Source organism: Electrophorus electricus, chromosome 15 (assembly GCF_041902795.1).
Source record: "Electrophorus electricus isolate QZ-2024a chromosome 15, ASM4190279v1, whole genome shotgun sequence".
Classification (NCBI taxonomy): domain Eukaryota; kingdom Metazoa; phylum Chordata; class Actinopteri; order Gymnotiformes; family Gymnotidae; genus Electrophorus; species Electrophorus electricus.
Genome location: NC_137511.1, coordinates 2,175,001 through 2,192,565, shown reverse-complemented (window position 1 = coordinate 2,192,565; position 17,565 = coordinate 2,175,001). Strand labels below are relative to the sequence as shown.

The 17,565-nt window shown below is 42.0% G+C and overlaps 2 protein-coding genes across 4 annotated transcripts in view; both read right to left on the bottom strand.

The window, feature by feature from the left end:
• Window positions 1–14,071, bottom strand: part of LOC113570918 (putative uncharacterized protein MYH16) — a 35,779-nt gene extending 21,708 nt beyond the window's left edge. Inside the window, exons 1-3 of one of the 3 annotated variants that reach the window (XM_081698166.1) lie at window positions 13,471–14,071; window positions 2,003–2,197; window positions 742–846 (exon numbers count right to left, since the gene is read on the bottom strand). In XM_081698166.1, coding sequence (XP_081554292.1) covers window positions 742–846; window positions 2,003–2,197; window positions 13,471–13,719 — 549 coding nt within the window. In that variant the 5' untranslated portion in view covers window positions 13,720–14,071. Of the gene's footprint in view, window positions 1–741; window positions 847–2,002; window positions 2,198–9,689; window positions 9,875–13,470 lie in introns of those variants that run through there. The other 2 variants (XM_035533502.2, XM_081698167.1) reach the window with 2 other exon arrangements.
• Window positions 14,072–15,667: 1,596 nt separating this feature from the next.
• LOC113570929 (6-pyruvoyl tetrahydrobiopterin synthase-like) overlaps window positions 15,668–17,565 on the bottom strand; it is a 2,670-nt gene continuing 772 nt past the window's right edge. Inside the window, exons 4-6 of the mRNA XM_026999648.3 lie at window positions 17,532–17,565; window positions 17,361–17,431; window positions 15,668–17,272 (exon numbers count right to left, since the gene is read on the bottom strand). The exon at window positions 17,532–17,565 is cut by the window's right edge and continues 23 nt beyond it. Of these exons, the coding sequence (XP_026855449.2) occupies window positions 17,149–17,272; window positions 17,361–17,431; window positions 17,532–17,565 (229 nt within the window). The 3' untranslated portion in view covers window positions 15,668–17,148. The remainder of the gene's footprint in view (window positions 17,273–17,360; window positions 17,432–17,531) is intronic.

Genomic DNA, 17,565 nt, shown 5'->3' with positions numbered 1-17,565 from the left:
TTCCCACACCTCACGTGGTACGGCCCGCCATGTGCTGGTGGAGTTGTCTTTGTTCTTACTGTGAGTTCCCCTTATTCGTAGCCATGCCCCCCTTGATATCACTCACCTGCACCTTGTTACTTGTGCCAATTATATAAGTATTTAATCCCCTGCGTTCTGTAGTGTGTTTGTCGGTCATTGCTCGTGTTCACAGTTCTGTACCCATTCAGCGCTTGTATCAGGCTGTTCACTGGTTTGTTGTATGTGAGTGCCATTAACGTTTATTGTTCGTGTTATAATCCGTGTTTTGTCTTGTCAAATAAATGTCTGTCTAAGTGAAGATGCACCATTCGTCCTGTTCCTTGCCCTGCAGCACTCGCGCAGTCACTGGAAAGTCTGAAGATTCAATTCGATACTACAGCATCATAAAAATATAACTTTGTAATTAACAATAAAATTAAGCAATTATGACATTATAGTAATATTCTAAACTTCAACTTTAAACATTATATTTACTATTTATGTATTAATCATAGGACATATTATTCTGCAAGTATTCTGAAACTAATACAAAGTTTCAGTGACACTATTGAGCTAAGAGTCTGGAACCAAAGGGTCATGTCCGTGAAGCGATTTAAATAACAAAGAAGCTCCCAGACAAACCATCGCATCTATACTGGCAAATCAAATACCCAGAATGCCACCTGACATTAGTGCTTTAAAAAGCCACTCCTGTACACACTCCAGGAATGAGAGCCTCACCTGACTGAGCTCCACCAAATGCTCCTTGTCCTCCTGGAACGTCTGCACCAGGAGCTCTCTCTGGGACAGCTCCTCCGACAGCTTCCTGACAGTGCAGTCCGACGACTAGAGAGGTCAGGCAGTATTAAGGTTAACGTAGGTCAGGCCAGCCTGGATCATAGGCTCATGTGTTTAGTATGCCAGATAGGAGACTTTAGTTCAGCTTAATTGGGCTTTCTCTCTTGAAAGACTGGTGTGTGTTTGTGTGTGTGTGTGTGTGTGTGTGTGTGTGTGTGTGTGTGTGTGTGTGTGTGGACCTGTCGAGGCTTTGAAAAACAGATGTAAACCAGAAGTCCTTATGGATGGGTGGAGAGGTTTCCAAAGCACTTTCATCTGAAAATCACCACTGTCATTTCACTCCTCTCTGAACTCAAAGCATTTTCTAACTTTTATAGGCTGAACTCATCACACGGTAGATGTGTAAGCAGAAAAATATTTGGTAACCATCTGTATTTAGGTAAATTGAATGGAGAAGTGTCAAAATAAGAAAGTGGCCATAAAAGTGACTAAAAGATTATTGGTAGGTCGTGTACCCAGCTTACAAGAAAGTGTCCATTAATGGCCTTGGTACTACAGGGCAGTTAAGGTTTTGTAAGCAAAATAAATTCACATTATACCCTAGAAAAACAGTAGAACTGTGGTCTTGCACAGCATGGGAACACAACCTGCTGAGATGACACTTTTGAGGAACGCACCACAGGATCTGATGCAAAGATCACTCTGAAATCGATACGTACACTTCAGTGTGTTAAACTGAACTCGTGTATATTAGTATGGAAATGAGAGTGCTGCAATAGACCACACTTGAAGTGTGAAAGTGTAAACTGATTCTACAGGCCTGGTCTTGTGCTCTGTGCAGTGCTAGGCACCGTAAAGTTTCACAGAGATGAAACCTTTCTAACACACTGGATGTTTGTGTGTCTGGCATTCTGTATGCAGCTAAAAATGATTAGACACTGAACATATGGAAAGAAGGTCTTAAATTGTGTGGTAATGGCTTAAGGAAATGTATAAGCAGAAGAGTAATCCAATCATTTGTCACAATATGATGACTGGATCAATAGTATATCAATAATAAGAATGTGGACCTGAGGACAAAACAGCATTAAATTGCAAATGTTTTGAAAGCACTGAAAAATCGCAATGCAACCCCCCGATAACGCAACACAAACCGCACAAGCATAGAGCATGTCTCTTACCTCCTGTCTGCGTGCACACTCACCTGCTTGTCCCTCTCCACGGCGCTCAGCGTGCTCTCCAACTCCTCCAGGTCCTGCCGCAGGCTATGGCATTCAGCCTCCAGCCGCTGCCTCTGCGTGGCCAGCAGGGCGGCGACACCCCGCTCCTCCTCCAGCTCCCGCCGCGCCTGCATCAGCTGTGCGCACCGCCGCTCGGCCTGCTGTAAGCCCTCCTGTTCCTGCTCCAGAGGGAGTCGGGGGCGGAGGAGAGGAGAGGAGAGGAGAGGAGAGGAGAGCACGCTGTAGCATGTTAAAATGAATAATACCAGGACAACAAAACATCCAGCGTTCAAAGACCTACCTCAGAGTTCTAAAACAGTATCACGTAAAGATACAAGTACAAAAGAAAGTTACTGTTTTCTAGACACACAAGCTTTAAGCAAACTGCTAACTAAAAACACCGTTAGCTTGTATTTAAGCAGGTGCAATCATCACTAAGATATGCGGGCAGTGGGCATTTGCAAAACAATCAGTTGAAAGATTTTCCATGAGGACATTCTTCCATAAATCTGCTTATTCTGCAATGACATTTGTTTCTGCTTGTTGTCAGTGATTTTGCATCCCCTGCTTTCAAATCTGCTTTATGCTTCAAAACTGTCCTCCTTAGCTATGTGTTTCAAGTAAACACCATGCGTGGAATTTACTCAAGACGCGAACATTTAAAGCTATGCTAAACGTAGCTGAACCTGACCTGAGCCATTTCTCTTAAACTTCAACATTCTCTCTCTCTCTCTCTCTCTCTCTCTCTCTCTCTCTCTCTCTCTCTCTCTCTCTCTCTCTCTCCCATACACACACTGCACAGTCACTCACTCACACAAACCCACAACCCCACACACACCTGCCGATGTTGTACAGATGTACTAAAGTGATCCCAATCCAGTTCCTCTGCCTCAGGTTCGGCCTGTGATTTCGAGTCCTCCCGGATGGAATGACACCTTGGCCGACCTTCAGACACGTCCTCAGACTGTCTCTGACAAATAGCATCCATAGCTAAGCACCAGGTCTCACATTAAAATATCTTTAGGCACGCCAGTCAGCGGCAACGAATGCCACTGTAATTTGCGCTCGTGACGGCCCTCCCGCAGGTTTGTCCGCGCACACGCGCGCTGCGGGGATTTCTGCACACCTTTTGTTCGGATTCACCCCCTGGTCGTGGTATTTCTACTAAAGCATTACATGTCCATGTCTTTCTCTGTTTCGCTGGTCCACAGCCCGCATTTACTTTCTGCTCGCATAATGACACGTGTGGTAAACACCCTCGAAGTCTGCGGCTCGCGTGCGTTTGCTGGTTGCATGCGCCTTAGGTCTGTCCTCGCGCGAGTTAAAAGCTTTCTCACTGAGAAACAGGTGTGTACGAGTCACTTTATCCCGAGATTCACCAGAAGAAGCGCAGGTACAGGATGACGAGTTGCGTTGATGTGGTTAGCTTCAGTTTTTCATATTGGTAGCTATAGGATTAATAACTGAACAAAGTGAATTCACTATCAAGGAAAATGAATTAGTTCTCTCTCTCTCTCTCTCTCTCTCTCTCTCTCTCTCTCTCTCTCTCTCTCTCTATTTCATTACGTCACATTTTCTGGAAATTATCAGACAAAAACATACTGTCTTGTGTCTTGAATACTAAACATCAGTCAGTTAACAAAAAAAGTTGGCTTACTACACAGACACCCTGATAGAATCTGAACAGGAGAGGCATCGAGATGTGGGCACTCCTGATTTAACCTGCCTGTGTTTTAGTGAAGCATATGAGGAACTGAGCCATATCATGCAGGGCACACAATCTATGTCATACACCCCACGCTAAGCATAAATCTCCTGAGTGCTTCAAATCCAACAATGACGTCTATTTAACTCTCCTCTTCAATAATACGGGGAATTCTTCATAAGACAAAGAACATTACACCCACATACACAGCGCAGGCAACAAAGACAAGCTTAAACAATAACCACTCAATGGTGACCCAAATAATGCCCTTTAAAGTCATGACTCTTGGCCATGAATAGCGCAACTATTTCACATGGGTTTGATCAATGCACTTGTGCTGTTTTGTCAGGCTTATCACAGAATTGATAAAATGATCATTTTCTAAAATAAGACAGACGTAAATATCACTGGATTATGATGTTCAGCCAGTAAATAAATTGGGGTTGTTTATGGGATTGAAAGCAGGAGATGAAAAAATTATGGGAAATCATGTATTTTTCTAGGTAATCTCATACTGTGTTTATCTGTGCAATCAAAAAATGACACTGTGAATGGTTACATTTAATTATATTAAAACCGACTTATGGGAAATGTGAAGACCCCTTCATATGACAGCTAACCTGCTGGACCATTGGCACATTTCACATATGAACTATCAACACTTGAATCTACTGAAGTTTGAATGAAACTGATACCTGTAGGCAGAAAGAGTTGCCCAGATACACGTATGCCATGGACTGATGTTTAGAAAGTAATTTGACAATCTTAATAGGGTTTTGATGTTTTTATCATTGTTTTGTGTTGTTGTTATTGTTGTTTTGGGGATATTGCCCAATCTCCTGTGTGGAAAGCTAGTCTGGATGTAAATTAAATTGGCAAACACCTGATACAACTTGTGTAAAGACTAAAAATTGAAACAATTGCAAATAGCTGGTTGGATGAGAAACATCCAGCCACCCGAAATCTTTGATTGGGCAATTCTGACTGTGGCCATCACACTGTTATTCTGCACATGCTCAGTGCAGGAACATGTGCACTATATGTGGTTCAAGCTATGGCTGTTGAGTTGTTGTAAATATGCAGTGTTAGTGTGTGATAACCAATTCATGATTTGGTATATCAGAAGGAACAGTGACAAAATGGATTTGAATCTTAAAATAGGGGCTAGAAGTTCATTGTCAAAATCATTGTGTTAGCGAAGAAATAATATTTGTAATGATACACTGATGCTACAGTTGACAGCAGACAGAGGAACATGAATAGGAGATAAAGTAGGATCAATATAAAATTCATGGAAAGAAGTTCTTTTCTCATCAATTAAAAATATTTCTGAAAGTATCTCAAAAGCAGTGAGGGCCAGTCATCAAGGCTGAGTGGGCTGTTTCGTAGGTTTCTTTGTGTGGTTTGGCGTGCCTCAGTATTCGTACAGGAAACAACATTTGAGTATTTCTTTTTAGTTGCTAGTATATGTAGAGTATATGGAAATTTAACAAAGTGTTTTGCAATATTTGTAATTTGAAGTATAGCAGATGTAACTTGCTATTTTTTCCTAAAAGTTCCAACAACCGATAGCGCCACACTTTCACCCCTGTGGTGCAGAATGGGTTTGCAGTAGTGTCTAGTGTCTCCTACAGAACACCTCCACCGCTGCTCTCTCTTACCTGGCTTTCTGTAACAGCTTGTATCAGATGTAAAACCAAGACGCTGCTTTACAAGGCCAGAAATGGACTTGCTTCTTCCTTCGTGTTTCCAATGATGAAGACTGATTCCGTACCTGGAGACCTTTGAGCTACATGTATGACCTGGTTTGACTCACCATCTTTCCAGATTGATGGAAGATAAGACTCTTCTCTTTAAATGCCGACTGAAGACCCATGTCTTTCAAAAGCACTTGAATGTAACCTAATCATGTACTTAGAAAAAAATCCCTATATTTGCATTTGAACCATCTTGTTTTTGCATTGAAACAATTATATTCTATCAACTGCACTCAAATGGTCTTTTATTTTAAAGCATTGGATTATATTGTGTTGTATTTCTCAATCTAGGTTTCACTACTGACTCTTTGTTTCCACCATAGTCTTAGTTTAAGGGTATTTCTCAGCCTATATAACCCATTTGAACTATCTACGGATACTTTTCTGAGTAGACAGCCAGGGCAATTTTGTGTGCTGCTCTGGAATAGTGTGTCTACTACATAAATGTAAATGTAAAACTAGCCTTTTGGCGGCATCATTTAACAGCTCTGAGGGAACTTCAGAGGTTCATCAGATGCTTTTCAGAATGAAAGAGTACAGGGTCTACACTGGTATCAGCTCTAGTAGGAAAACAATATTTAAACATTTGATCACAAGCATTTATAGGCTATCATAGCTTCTGTTGTGTATTCTTAGATGCTACCTTATGTTGTGCATACCAGGGTTAGGTAAGTGTCAAACTTGCTAAATTTGTAAGTCATTGTCATTCTGTCTATCTTTAATTTATCTCAGCCAGAGAGTCTTTGTACCAGTTATTACAAAACAAGTAAAGAACAAACTCTTCTACTTTTGGTTATGCAGTTTTTGCAGTTTATGGACAGTACTAACTCTTTGTTTAAGGAAACTTGACTAGTAATCAGAAGGTTGCCAGTTCAAGTCCCACCACTGCCAAGTTGTCACTGTTTGGGGCCCTGAGCAAGACCCTTAACCCTCAAGTTGTGTCCAAGTTGTAATTTGCTTTGGATAAAAGCATCAGGTAAATGTGAACATGACCGTGGCACTGGGGTGTTCATGCGATAAAACGATTGCAGGATAAAGATATCGTTTCAAGACTTGCTGCCTCTATCCATTTCCATTTTGAATGTTTCATGGTGTGTTAAAATAATGGTGGTGGTATTTTGTGAAATGTGTGCTTCTAAACTAAGACATGTTGAAAACATTACCTCCCAAAGACTCCTACAGCGGCCTAGAGCTTCATCCAGTTTCAGGTTCAAATAAACACAAGCAGAAAAACAATGACTTCATGTTCTTGGTGTATTTTTGGAATTATACATAATGAATATTGAATGCTACTGGCATAAAATCATAATTTATTTATTATACAAATAGAAATACTAACTTCAGTTACCTGTGTTGCTCTGGTAGATAGGAAGCATGAATGAATAACTTGGAAATATGCAGTGCATATCGAATGATTACATATTATATATGCAATGAACATCTAGGACAGTTTACAGCATTAATGTGTATCATTGCTGCCTTAGTGATATATTACTTTGTAAACAGCAATTTTGCTCTCATCAAAATATAAAAAAGTTAAATGTGGAAAATAGGCTTTAGAATAGTTTTAAAAAACAGAACTGATTATTGGAAAATGTAAGATTAATCTGGATGAAAAATAGTGTTTAACTACTGCAAATTGGACCAGAATACAGCAGGTATTTAAATTTGAGGTAAACATCTGAATGCTGAACAAATAATCAAAGAGAGGACACTTTGCAAAGACTTCATAGAATCACTGAAAGATGAATGTACAATATTAGTGAATATGTAGTTCAGATCGGACAAATGCATTATCTCACTCCAAACCATTGGAAATGTTGGTGTTTACTGGAATTAGGCACAGCAGTATCACCAAGAGCCTGGTGAATGAAGCGATGTTTCTGAGAATGAAAACAAGCGGCGAAGCATCCTTATTTTTATACGTTTTGCAGTATCTGTACAGCCCATCTGTGCTTTCATCTGTCCCTGATAACTAAAGGCCTCCATACTTTACTGCAGAGACAGTGTTTCTTGAAGAAGAGGTGATGTTAGGTTTGTGTCACACATAGCGATTTGAATGTTGTCAAAAAAAAACCAAAAAAAAAAACACCACATTTTTTATCTCATCTGACCACAAAACCATATCCCATATTTTAGGTCACGCTTTTGATGTCATGCAAACTGCAGATGTGTTTTATACAGGCCAGTTGTATACAGAACTCTCGAGGTTGTTGACTCGTTGACTTTTTTCTGATTTCTCACTTTTGAGAAAAGTATTGAGCTCAACTTGTTTCACACTAAAAAAATTTCTGGGTAAAATTTATAACAAATAGCAGTTTATATTCTGTTAAGGTTTTAGCATATATTATTTTGTTTTCAATTAGCACTAGTGGATTAGTATTAGTGGATTATCATTAGTATTATTGGATTATTGACCAGTAAGTGATTAGTTAATGTTAGATAATGAATCTAAATAAAAACATTGCTGTGAAAGTACACAACAGATGTGTGTATATCTCACTTCACGTCTGCAGGCTTTGAAAGAGAATGTGGCTCTTATTCACTGATCTTGCCTTGGGACACAGGAGCTTTAAAGTCAGCCCAGATCTTAAAGTTTTCCAAATGCTTTAGCAGGGCATTTGGATGTTTCTGGAAAAGTGTTTCACATTTATTTCACAATATCAATTATTGGAGGATAAACAAAGCTTTTTGCTGTACTTCAGGCATTTTTCTACCTCATTACAGTAACTTTCCTATTATTGAGAATCATTTCACTGTTCTGTATATAAATTATTTTTATTTTGGCATTATGAATTCAAAGTATAAAACCAAACAAACTATGTGAATTTATTTTCTCAATTTACTCTCGAGTATGTATTGAAAAATACTACAATTGTACCATGAAATGGTGCTCAAAATATGACTCTTGTCATGACTAATCCTCTTAGCAAGCATGTCTTCCATTTATATGCATAGACTAATACCCAAATACCTTCCTCTGCTGCAGACTGTACTGACCTGTCAGATGGTTAACGAACCTTAGCATCTTGCGTTCTAGGCATACATCTCCATAATGACTCAACAGAGAGCTCTCTCCAGGAAAGAGCCAAGAATTGTCAAAGAAACAGCTGAGAAGAATGGAGAAGAAAGCAGGGGAAGGCTGGGAAGAGTGGGTCTTTTTCCGAGCACACTGGAAACTAGGAAAATCATCCAGCGGAACCTGACATTGGATCAAGTGCTTTGAGTCATGAAATGCTTAATGCACATTATCTGGATTTGGTCATTCGTTCACTCACTTCCTTCGGACTGTTTTCCAGTATGAACATTTCAATGGGTACAGAGGAGGCATCTGCTAACCATCAACCAAACACAAATGTACAAAAAGCAGAACAGTGTTTGACATATTTTAATGCCCATCATCCTTCTTCATCATCAGCATCAGTGTGCGCGTACGTCCACACTGCGGCTTCACACGAGTCACTATAAACGCGGGCAAATAGACGACAACATTTCACTGGCATATATTTCTATTGCCATAGGAGACAGGAAGAGAAGTCAATAGTCAACAGACATCCAAAAAGATGCAGCAGAAAGACTTCAGAGCTCAGCTGGTCTCTGTCCTGCTCCGGAGAGAGGAGCAGAGTTGAGTGGAAAGAACGGGAAGTTACTTTGGAGGATCTGGCAATGCAATCAGCAGCAAAAATAACCCACCGTGTAGGCCTAGGTGAGTGGAGCCAGGGTTGCTAACATGGGCAGTACCCTGCCTCTGTCTGCCCTTCTCCATCCCAGCCAGCCATATTCTAGCCTGGTGAGGTGAGGCGAGGTGAGGCAAGACCAGTGATGCCCCTGTGTGCCGTGTCACCCCACTCAACATCCACCCTCCAGTCAGCAGCACTAAGACAAGTGAAGGACCACATGGCTGATCTGTAGATTTCTCAATATTACTACAAAACGCCTGATTTGGCCTTTAACGTACATAACGATCAGTGAGTGACAGACCACGCACTTTTGCTCAGCTACTTCCATTACAAAGCTGTGTTCCTGCCTGATGTGAAGTTCTTACTCTCCAGCATGACTGACAACTCAGCAATCCATGACAAGAACTTCACCGACTGCATGCCACTTCAGAAGCAAAACGCAAGCAAGACTTCAACAAGCAGTGCAGCAAACGAGAAAAAAAGAAGCCAAATAGCAGTGATCCCGGCGGCAGAGCGCAGGCGGACTTACGGCACGCATCCTAGTGAATGTCTCACTCCTGTCCTTACACAGCTCTGCATTCTCTCCCTCCAGTTGGCGCACGCGGGACAGCAGCCGGTCACGCTGCTCCACGGCTTTCTGCAACTCCTCTCTCTCCTTCATCCCTCTGCCTCACTGCCTCATGGCTCCTCTCAGGCTCCTCTCTGGCTCCCTCCCGCTCACTGCTGCCTGGATTAAACCACCCCTTCATCCATCCTCCACCCTCTTCCCAACCGCCGCCCCAAACCTACCCACCTCCTGCTCACCCTCCTGCTTCTGGGGGCCTCTCAGCTCGGTTCACCGTGCTTCCAAATTCCTTCCACTCGTACGACCCCGCCACAATAACTCGCCTAGATCAAATACCAACACAAACCTCCACTGCATTCCTTATTTTGCTGTGACTCAATGGGAGATTGACCAAAAATGTGCAGAAATCCATACCAAACAGCCATTCACTGTCCAAAGAAATGAGGACATCTGTTAAAGTAATCAGGTGTTACTCATAATAGTATATAATAAGTAGAGTATGGCAAGAGAACACATATTTCATATTTCTGGCATCTGTCAAGGGCTTTCTCTCTTTTTTCCTTGGAAACAACAGCAGAGGAACAGAGCTCACACCACTAACCTAAACAGTTACCACATATGGCACAATCAAGAGCAATCCTTTCCCATTCAGCTGTTAGCTCACACAACCCCAATAGATGGGTTTGTCCTGTAGGGCTGATGCAGTGCCCAGACCAGGCAGGGCCCAGGCCATGGAATAGGTGAGTTTTAAGCATGAGCGAAAGAAAGCAAGAGAGAGCACTGCTCCTACTTACATCACTCTGGATGGTGTGTAGTTTTACTGGGTGTGTAGCTAAGCATCTACGCGTGTGTAAAGCCAAAGGTTTCCTGACTGTGTAGCTACACGTGTATGAGAAACAAGTCATATTTAAATCTTCAGCAAAATAGATTCCAAAACCTGAACGTAGACCTGACAGGATGAGAAAACATACCTGAGGAATGCTTGTTTCATATATATTTTTCTCTCAGTGAAACTAAAGCAGGAATGTCAGACTTCAGAGTAGTTTAAGAGAAAGCAACACAGGGCACTCTGCGCTTTCTTTCACTACAGTGTCAGTTTCCTCTGGGCAAAAATTGGTTGTGTAGATCGCGCATCATTTGTGAAAAATGGCAACGTGAAATCAATGTGGGATTGTTGAAATTCTGTAAAGATGCAGCTAGATTTGCAAAATGTTATCAATATAAGTCATCTAATACACATTTTCACATGCTGAAAAAATGCATTTCAACCAGACTTCACATCGACCACAGGATGTTCCAGTGGGTCTTTTGTAACCTTTTTGTAACAAGCTCTCGTATCCTTGTGAGATTCATCACACAGTTTCATCTTATCCACAGAGGAATGCACACATTGCTTCCCTGCATGGAAAACTTTTTACACTTGTATTGTACACTGGTATTTCAAAATAATTTTAAAAGCAAAGTCCTACTGAAGAATGAATGACATTGGGACAGACTGTTGTGAAGCATGTGAAGCATATATTAACAGATACATGTTCAAGGTCTGTGTGATCAGAGTGCCATACATGTACCATGGAAACAAAATTAAACTAAAGCACATAGTATGCAGTAATCGAACCATCACCTTTAGGTAGCTTGTTACAGGCTGGCCGACTATAATACTCACTTTTCAAAAATCTGCACAACCCAGCATTTTTTTTTACAAACTGATCCCCTCTGAAATGTCTCTTGACAGTGAGCACAATGTTTTGGTGAGAATTCTCTTCCCAAACCTTGACCGTGGTTACAATGTATCTTCCCTGGGGCTTTAGGTATGGGACTGGCTATGTTGCAAAAGGTTTCATGCCTCAACTTGATCTGGGAGGATGTGTTACACACAAAACACACAAATTATGCCGTATGACTGTTGAGGAATCAGCAGAGACTTTCAGAGCAACTCAATGAACATTAGAAACTCTGGCAAAAGGATATTCACATTCCTACTTCCATACTCAGTTGTTCAAGGCTCAGATCATGAGCATTAGTTTTCCAAATAAATGTATTCCCCTACACTGCAAACCAAATCTGCACAGTTGACAGACCAGACTGGGATTACAATCATTTAAACAGCTGTTTGTACCCTTCTCATTTTTATAATATTCAAATACTCAAAGTCATGAGTACCTATAGGAAATATTCATATGTGTGTGTGTGTATATGTATATGTGTGTGTCTGTCTGTGTGTGTGTGTGTGTGTGTGTGTATATGTGTGTGTGTGTGTGTGTGTGTGTGTGTGTGTGTGTGTGTGTGTATATGTGTGTGTGTGTGTGTGTGTGTGTATATGTGTGTGTCTGTGTGTGTGTGTGTGCGTGTGTGTATAAATAAAATCATAAAGCTGTACATTTGGAATTTTCACATTGCAATGATTGAATTTCCATTCTGTTTTTAATCATTTGCACTCTTAGTTCAGATTCTGTTCTGTTTACACACACACACACACAAAAGAGGTTTGATTCCTTTTAACACTGGCTGATTACAGTGCAGAGGTGTATCCTGTCAGTGGAATACAGACATGCTGGTGAGCTACACAATGGCCTTTGCACACAGGTTTAATGAAGGTGGGGGGGGGGGTGTTCCCACTTCTGGCTGATACCCCCCTCATCTAAGCCGGTTCAACTGTACTGTCTGACTGGTAGTGAGGATGAGTTTGGCAAACATCACAAGGATTCAAGGCAAGTCACTGAAGTCACCCTGGAATCCCTGCTTCTGGCATGTGATAGGCCAGAGACCCTGTGTGTGTGTGTCATGTGATGCTACAAAAACAGCTAGCTGTCTGTTATTTATCTGTTATTTGATAATGTCATATAATGCGTTGCAATCATTTTCTTTTGCTTTATTGTTTGCACTGATGCTCAGTCATGTATTCTGCTTTGGGGTCTGACAGACACAAAGGAGTAGCTGAGCAAAGTAAACAGATGTTTGCCAGACAGCGTATCTCTGGTCAAATGAAGCTGTCGTCCATATGGTGCAAAACAAACTCAGCGATGTGCAAAGGCAAAGCAAAACCTACTGAATAACCAAACCACCAGCCTCAAAACCACACAAGAAGTTGCAACAGCATGTGAAACACAGACCCTACCAGTCTACAGCCCCTAACCAAGTCTATTCTACCTAATTACATAAAGTCTCAAGTGCAAGACTCGAACGTAATTAGGCAGTTAACATAACTCAGTATTGCATCTGACCTGGATTGACTCAAAAGAATAACCCCCTACCCGCCCACCTGTGATTTCTGAGCTGCTCCGAAATTATTGCATTCCTAAGAAGTGTGTGTGAAGCTGACGGTCACATGCACACATGCCTGTGTCGGTACAGACAGCACTCTCCAAGTAAGTAATCAGACTTCCTTCATATTTGGCCATGACAAATGGAAAAACTCAAATTCCCCATTCAGCCTGGGAGAAGGATAAAGTCCTGTACTCACTGAGAATTTAAAGTGAAAAATGTGTGTGTGTGTGTGTGTGTGTGTGTGTGTGTGTGTGTGTATGTGTGTGTGTGCAGAGCAGGCCTTCTGAGTCATGATAACACAAATGGTGCAAGACTGCCAAATTCAGATTATACCTTGTGTTTGACTGAAAGAAAAAAAAAAAAGTTTTCCAGTGCGCAATCAAAATGTGGAATTCAGCCTGAGCTTGGCTTTATGTGAGAGCTACCTCATCAAAGCCTAAACCAAAGCTAACTGAGAGAAGCAGAGGTGGTTTCTTACGCGAGTCAGGAGCTTGCCGTTAATACCGGTGAGGGGTCGATACTGGTGGAAGTCTGTCTGGATCACGCACACTCTCTTCTCCATCCAGCCTCTTCTATGGGCAGCCTCTCTCCATCCTGCTATCTCCTCCAGGCTCCCAGAGGAAGTGAGGCATCTGTTACCTGACCCTGAGGCACGCTGTGCACACGAACACACACACACTCGCTCGCACTTGCAGGGGGAGGGAACTCGGGTGCCAAAAGAAAACATGTAAACTCTGTGACACACTACTCCACCTCTCCCAGGCAGCCATTACCACCAACAGCAAATGGGCCATCCCGAACTCAGGGAGTTAACCCTATCTCTGCTGGATAAGCGCTTCCTGTGAATTACACTCACCTAGAATTGCACCTGGAGCTGTTTTGAAGCATGTACACATATGCGCTGATTCTAGTGGAGTATTTAATTCAGCTGTGTGATGCACAAGAGATTTTTAACACAGAGTTCAACAGAGTAATCAGGAATAAATGGGTAAGTGTGCACCAAGGTGTTGTTTTTTGCAATGGAGTCAGACATTTTAGAAGGAATGAATGTTGTGTGCAGCACAACTCTGTTTCTTTAATTGTAAAACATAAACTATAATGTTCTAAGCTGTGTAAGTTGAAAATACTGCATGTAACTGTGTGATTTATGAGCTGCTGTGATTTAGAAGATAAGAGCAAACAATGCCTTCCAGGATGCATGCCACTCCTGGCTAAATCCACCCAGCTTATGCGCTCTGAAAAAAGAGCTTTGGGGAAGTTCTAATCAAGCGTGAAATTGTATTTACTTTACAGAGGGTAAGAATATCAGCAAGGCTATTGAGCTTATTTACAGGCAAGATAGGACAAGATATGCTGGGCTGATCTGCCTAAGAGCAGAGAAACGTCACTTTGATGTGCTCTGACACAAAGGACCAGTGCACAGCAAGTCCTTAATGATGCATAATGGTTTCACTGATGATCAGTTGCGTGCAGTATGGCCACAAAGTGCCCGTCCGGACCGCTCGCTGCCGACTGGACGTCGTACAACTCCCCAGTTCAGCCTAAAGTACCTGCACTGAGGCAAATAATGTGCACACTTCGATTCTGATTTCTACTGTTAAATCTATCTGCTTTACCGCCGTCAGCCAGAGTGTCTGAGGCAGAAAGTAGAATCGGTTACCCAGACTCTTCCAACCAGGACCTACACTTTGTCTCCCATGAAAGCCTTCAATAATAAAAGTATCTCTCAGGGGCAGTGGGTGGAAAGAAGAAAGCAGATCCTCAGAGATCAAAAACAAAAAACTGGCAGGGACGAAGATCAGGGTTGAGTGGAGAACCATGTCTGAGCTTACCATTTACGATTTAGATCAGTATGATTAATTACAAAGCTTAAGCACTTACTGTTGAGGCATGATACTCATGCACAATGTCTCACGTTTCCCTCACATAGCAAAGAAGGTCTACAGACCAACAGCCAGCGGCATCCCGTTTGACTTTTATTATAACCCCCTTAACTGTCTGCGTGGAGACAAGCTACTGTGTATCTTGCACAGCTGATGGGATTTTATGACCCTTTCACTCTCTAATCACTCAGCCACGTAAATCAAACACCCAAAACAATAAGCAAAGCTGGAGCATCTGCCAGAACAGCCGTTAGAGGCTGATGGGCGCTTTATTATACCTGGCCTTCAAGGCAGCTCGGCCCGTCAGGCTGAGATTGCTCCCTGGAAGGGTGCCATGGCTTGGTGAATGGTTCTTTTGTTTGGATGGCTGCGTTAAATAATAAGCAGCACGTATGTCTCTCAAGCCTTGCCACTGGGGTTCTGTAGTCCCGAACACACACACCCAGCTGCCAACATCACCCCTGGCCATGTCGACTATGCACTGGTGAACTAAACGATCATTGGAGAGGGAGCTTTGATTAGTGAGCATTTGCCAGACCTCCCAGGCCATACAAGCATGTGGGCCAAACAAATATCCCTGCGTCCACAGCGATGAGAGCTTTTTGCACATACCCCTTTCCACTACAGGATGGACGGAGTTTTAATCTTTCATTTGATAATGTTTGAATCCAAACATTACCCCCTTCAGTTCTGGAGCAGTTTTGTAAGGCAGCGCCTGCACATGTCATCTTCTGACTTGAGGATTAAGAAAGGAGGCAGAGAAACTCCCTGCTTTGGTATTGTGTATTTTATTATTTTTGGAGGAATGCATTAAAAGCCTATTTTTGATAAAGCACAGCAGTAATGACAGCCTTTTGCACCTTAATGTCTAACATTTCATTGTCATGTAGTTCAGTGTAATTACAGGAACACATATACTGTACTCTAATGTCTAATTCACTAGAGTGATTGCTGTTGAAGGTTTGTTTCCATGTCTGACACATACATCTCATTGTATGCAGCAAATCATAAGACCTTTCTGGCAGAGAAAGGCAAATGCAAGCCTGAGAATGTTATAATTAGGCCAAAACTGCCTGAATTATGGTCCAAAGGTTGTGAGAGCTGTGTACATTTGCGTCAAAAGACATGTGGTCATGCTTTTCCTATATTCTGCTTGAAATGCAATCAGTGCTAACATTGCAAATCAGGTGAATCACTCAAAATCAGTTTCAGAATGCCACAATATGTAAGTTACAGCTTGATATAAGGACGAGTAGAAGGTAGTGGCTGTCATCTTTAAAATGGTAGCAGGTTTCAGGAGATATAAAAAATATTTATGAGATAGGGGGGTACATTCTATCATTGATAATGTACATGTCTGAGACATTCATATATCACTGACCATTTGTTATTTCTTGTCAACATGATGACACATGCTTTCCTCAAGAATTATTTCAGAAATCCAGTGGAAACCAGACACAAATCTGGAAAACTCGTTGGCAGTTTCTTCGATGTTCAGGGCCCAGAGTCATTTTCAATAGGTTAACAATAGCAATAAAATGGGCAACTTAAGTTATTAAAAACAAAAATTCAAAGAAAATGATCTTTAAAAAAAAAACAACAAAAAGCAAAAAAAACCTCAACAACAACAACAACAAACCAACAGAAATAAAAATCGTACATAAACGCATTTGTTCTGCCACAGGAAAGCTTGTAAATTTTATTTATGAAGTTTTGAGTTAATCGTAGAGAAACGCCAACACTTCAGTTGTTGGGCTCCAAATCCATCCCTGTACTGCCCCCTACTGGTAGCAGAAAGGTTGTCACCCTAAGGGGAGACGCTCTCTCAGCCTCAGTATTTCATTTATTACGAGTGATCTCAAGATCTGTACATAGATGTCTAAGAATTACTCTGCACTTTTATTTCATATGTGTTATATGTTGTATGACATCTGCATCATACTACATACTATTTTAGAGACTTTTCATACAGTATAGACAAACTAGCCATGGTAATGAGAATAGAAACGAGAGTCGAAATTAAGAAGATACACAAGGTTGGTTGCGGGGGTTTAATTAATTGATTTGGTGTGCCGTGATGTGCCCTGCGAGCTCCGTGTTTTTTAATAGGATCAGTTTCACATGGTGGATGGCTGAGCGGGTCTCTTCAACGTTAATCCGGTACGGTTCGGCGGCGCGAGACACAGCAGGTGGCAGTCTCACTCCAAACTCGTAAATAAAGCGCTGAGCTTTACTACTTACTCCCACGGACGCGCGGCCATAAGGCAACGGGTCTACTCCCCTCTGTACATAGCTGCACTCCTCTCCGTCTCGTATACCTTCACCTCGTAGAGCATGCAGGGCGGGAGGCGCGTGGCCATGCTGTCCCAGATCCACACGGCCAGGTTTTCGCTCGTGCTGCGCGACAAGAAACGCACTGCCTGATGCGACGTCTCGACATGCGCACGTGTTGAGCCCCGGTACGGTGTTGAGCCCCGGTACGTACCTGACATTATTTGCGAAGTATGCCACGTCCAGATCCAAGTTTTTGTGGTCAAGTGATTTCATGACGGTCTCCTATAGAGTTTTAATACGGTCATAACATCACCTCCATACCGTAGAAATACGTATCTCGCTCTCTCTCTCTCTCACACACACACACACACACTGCCCTTACCTCTATATGGAGTTGCATGTCAGCGAAGTTCATA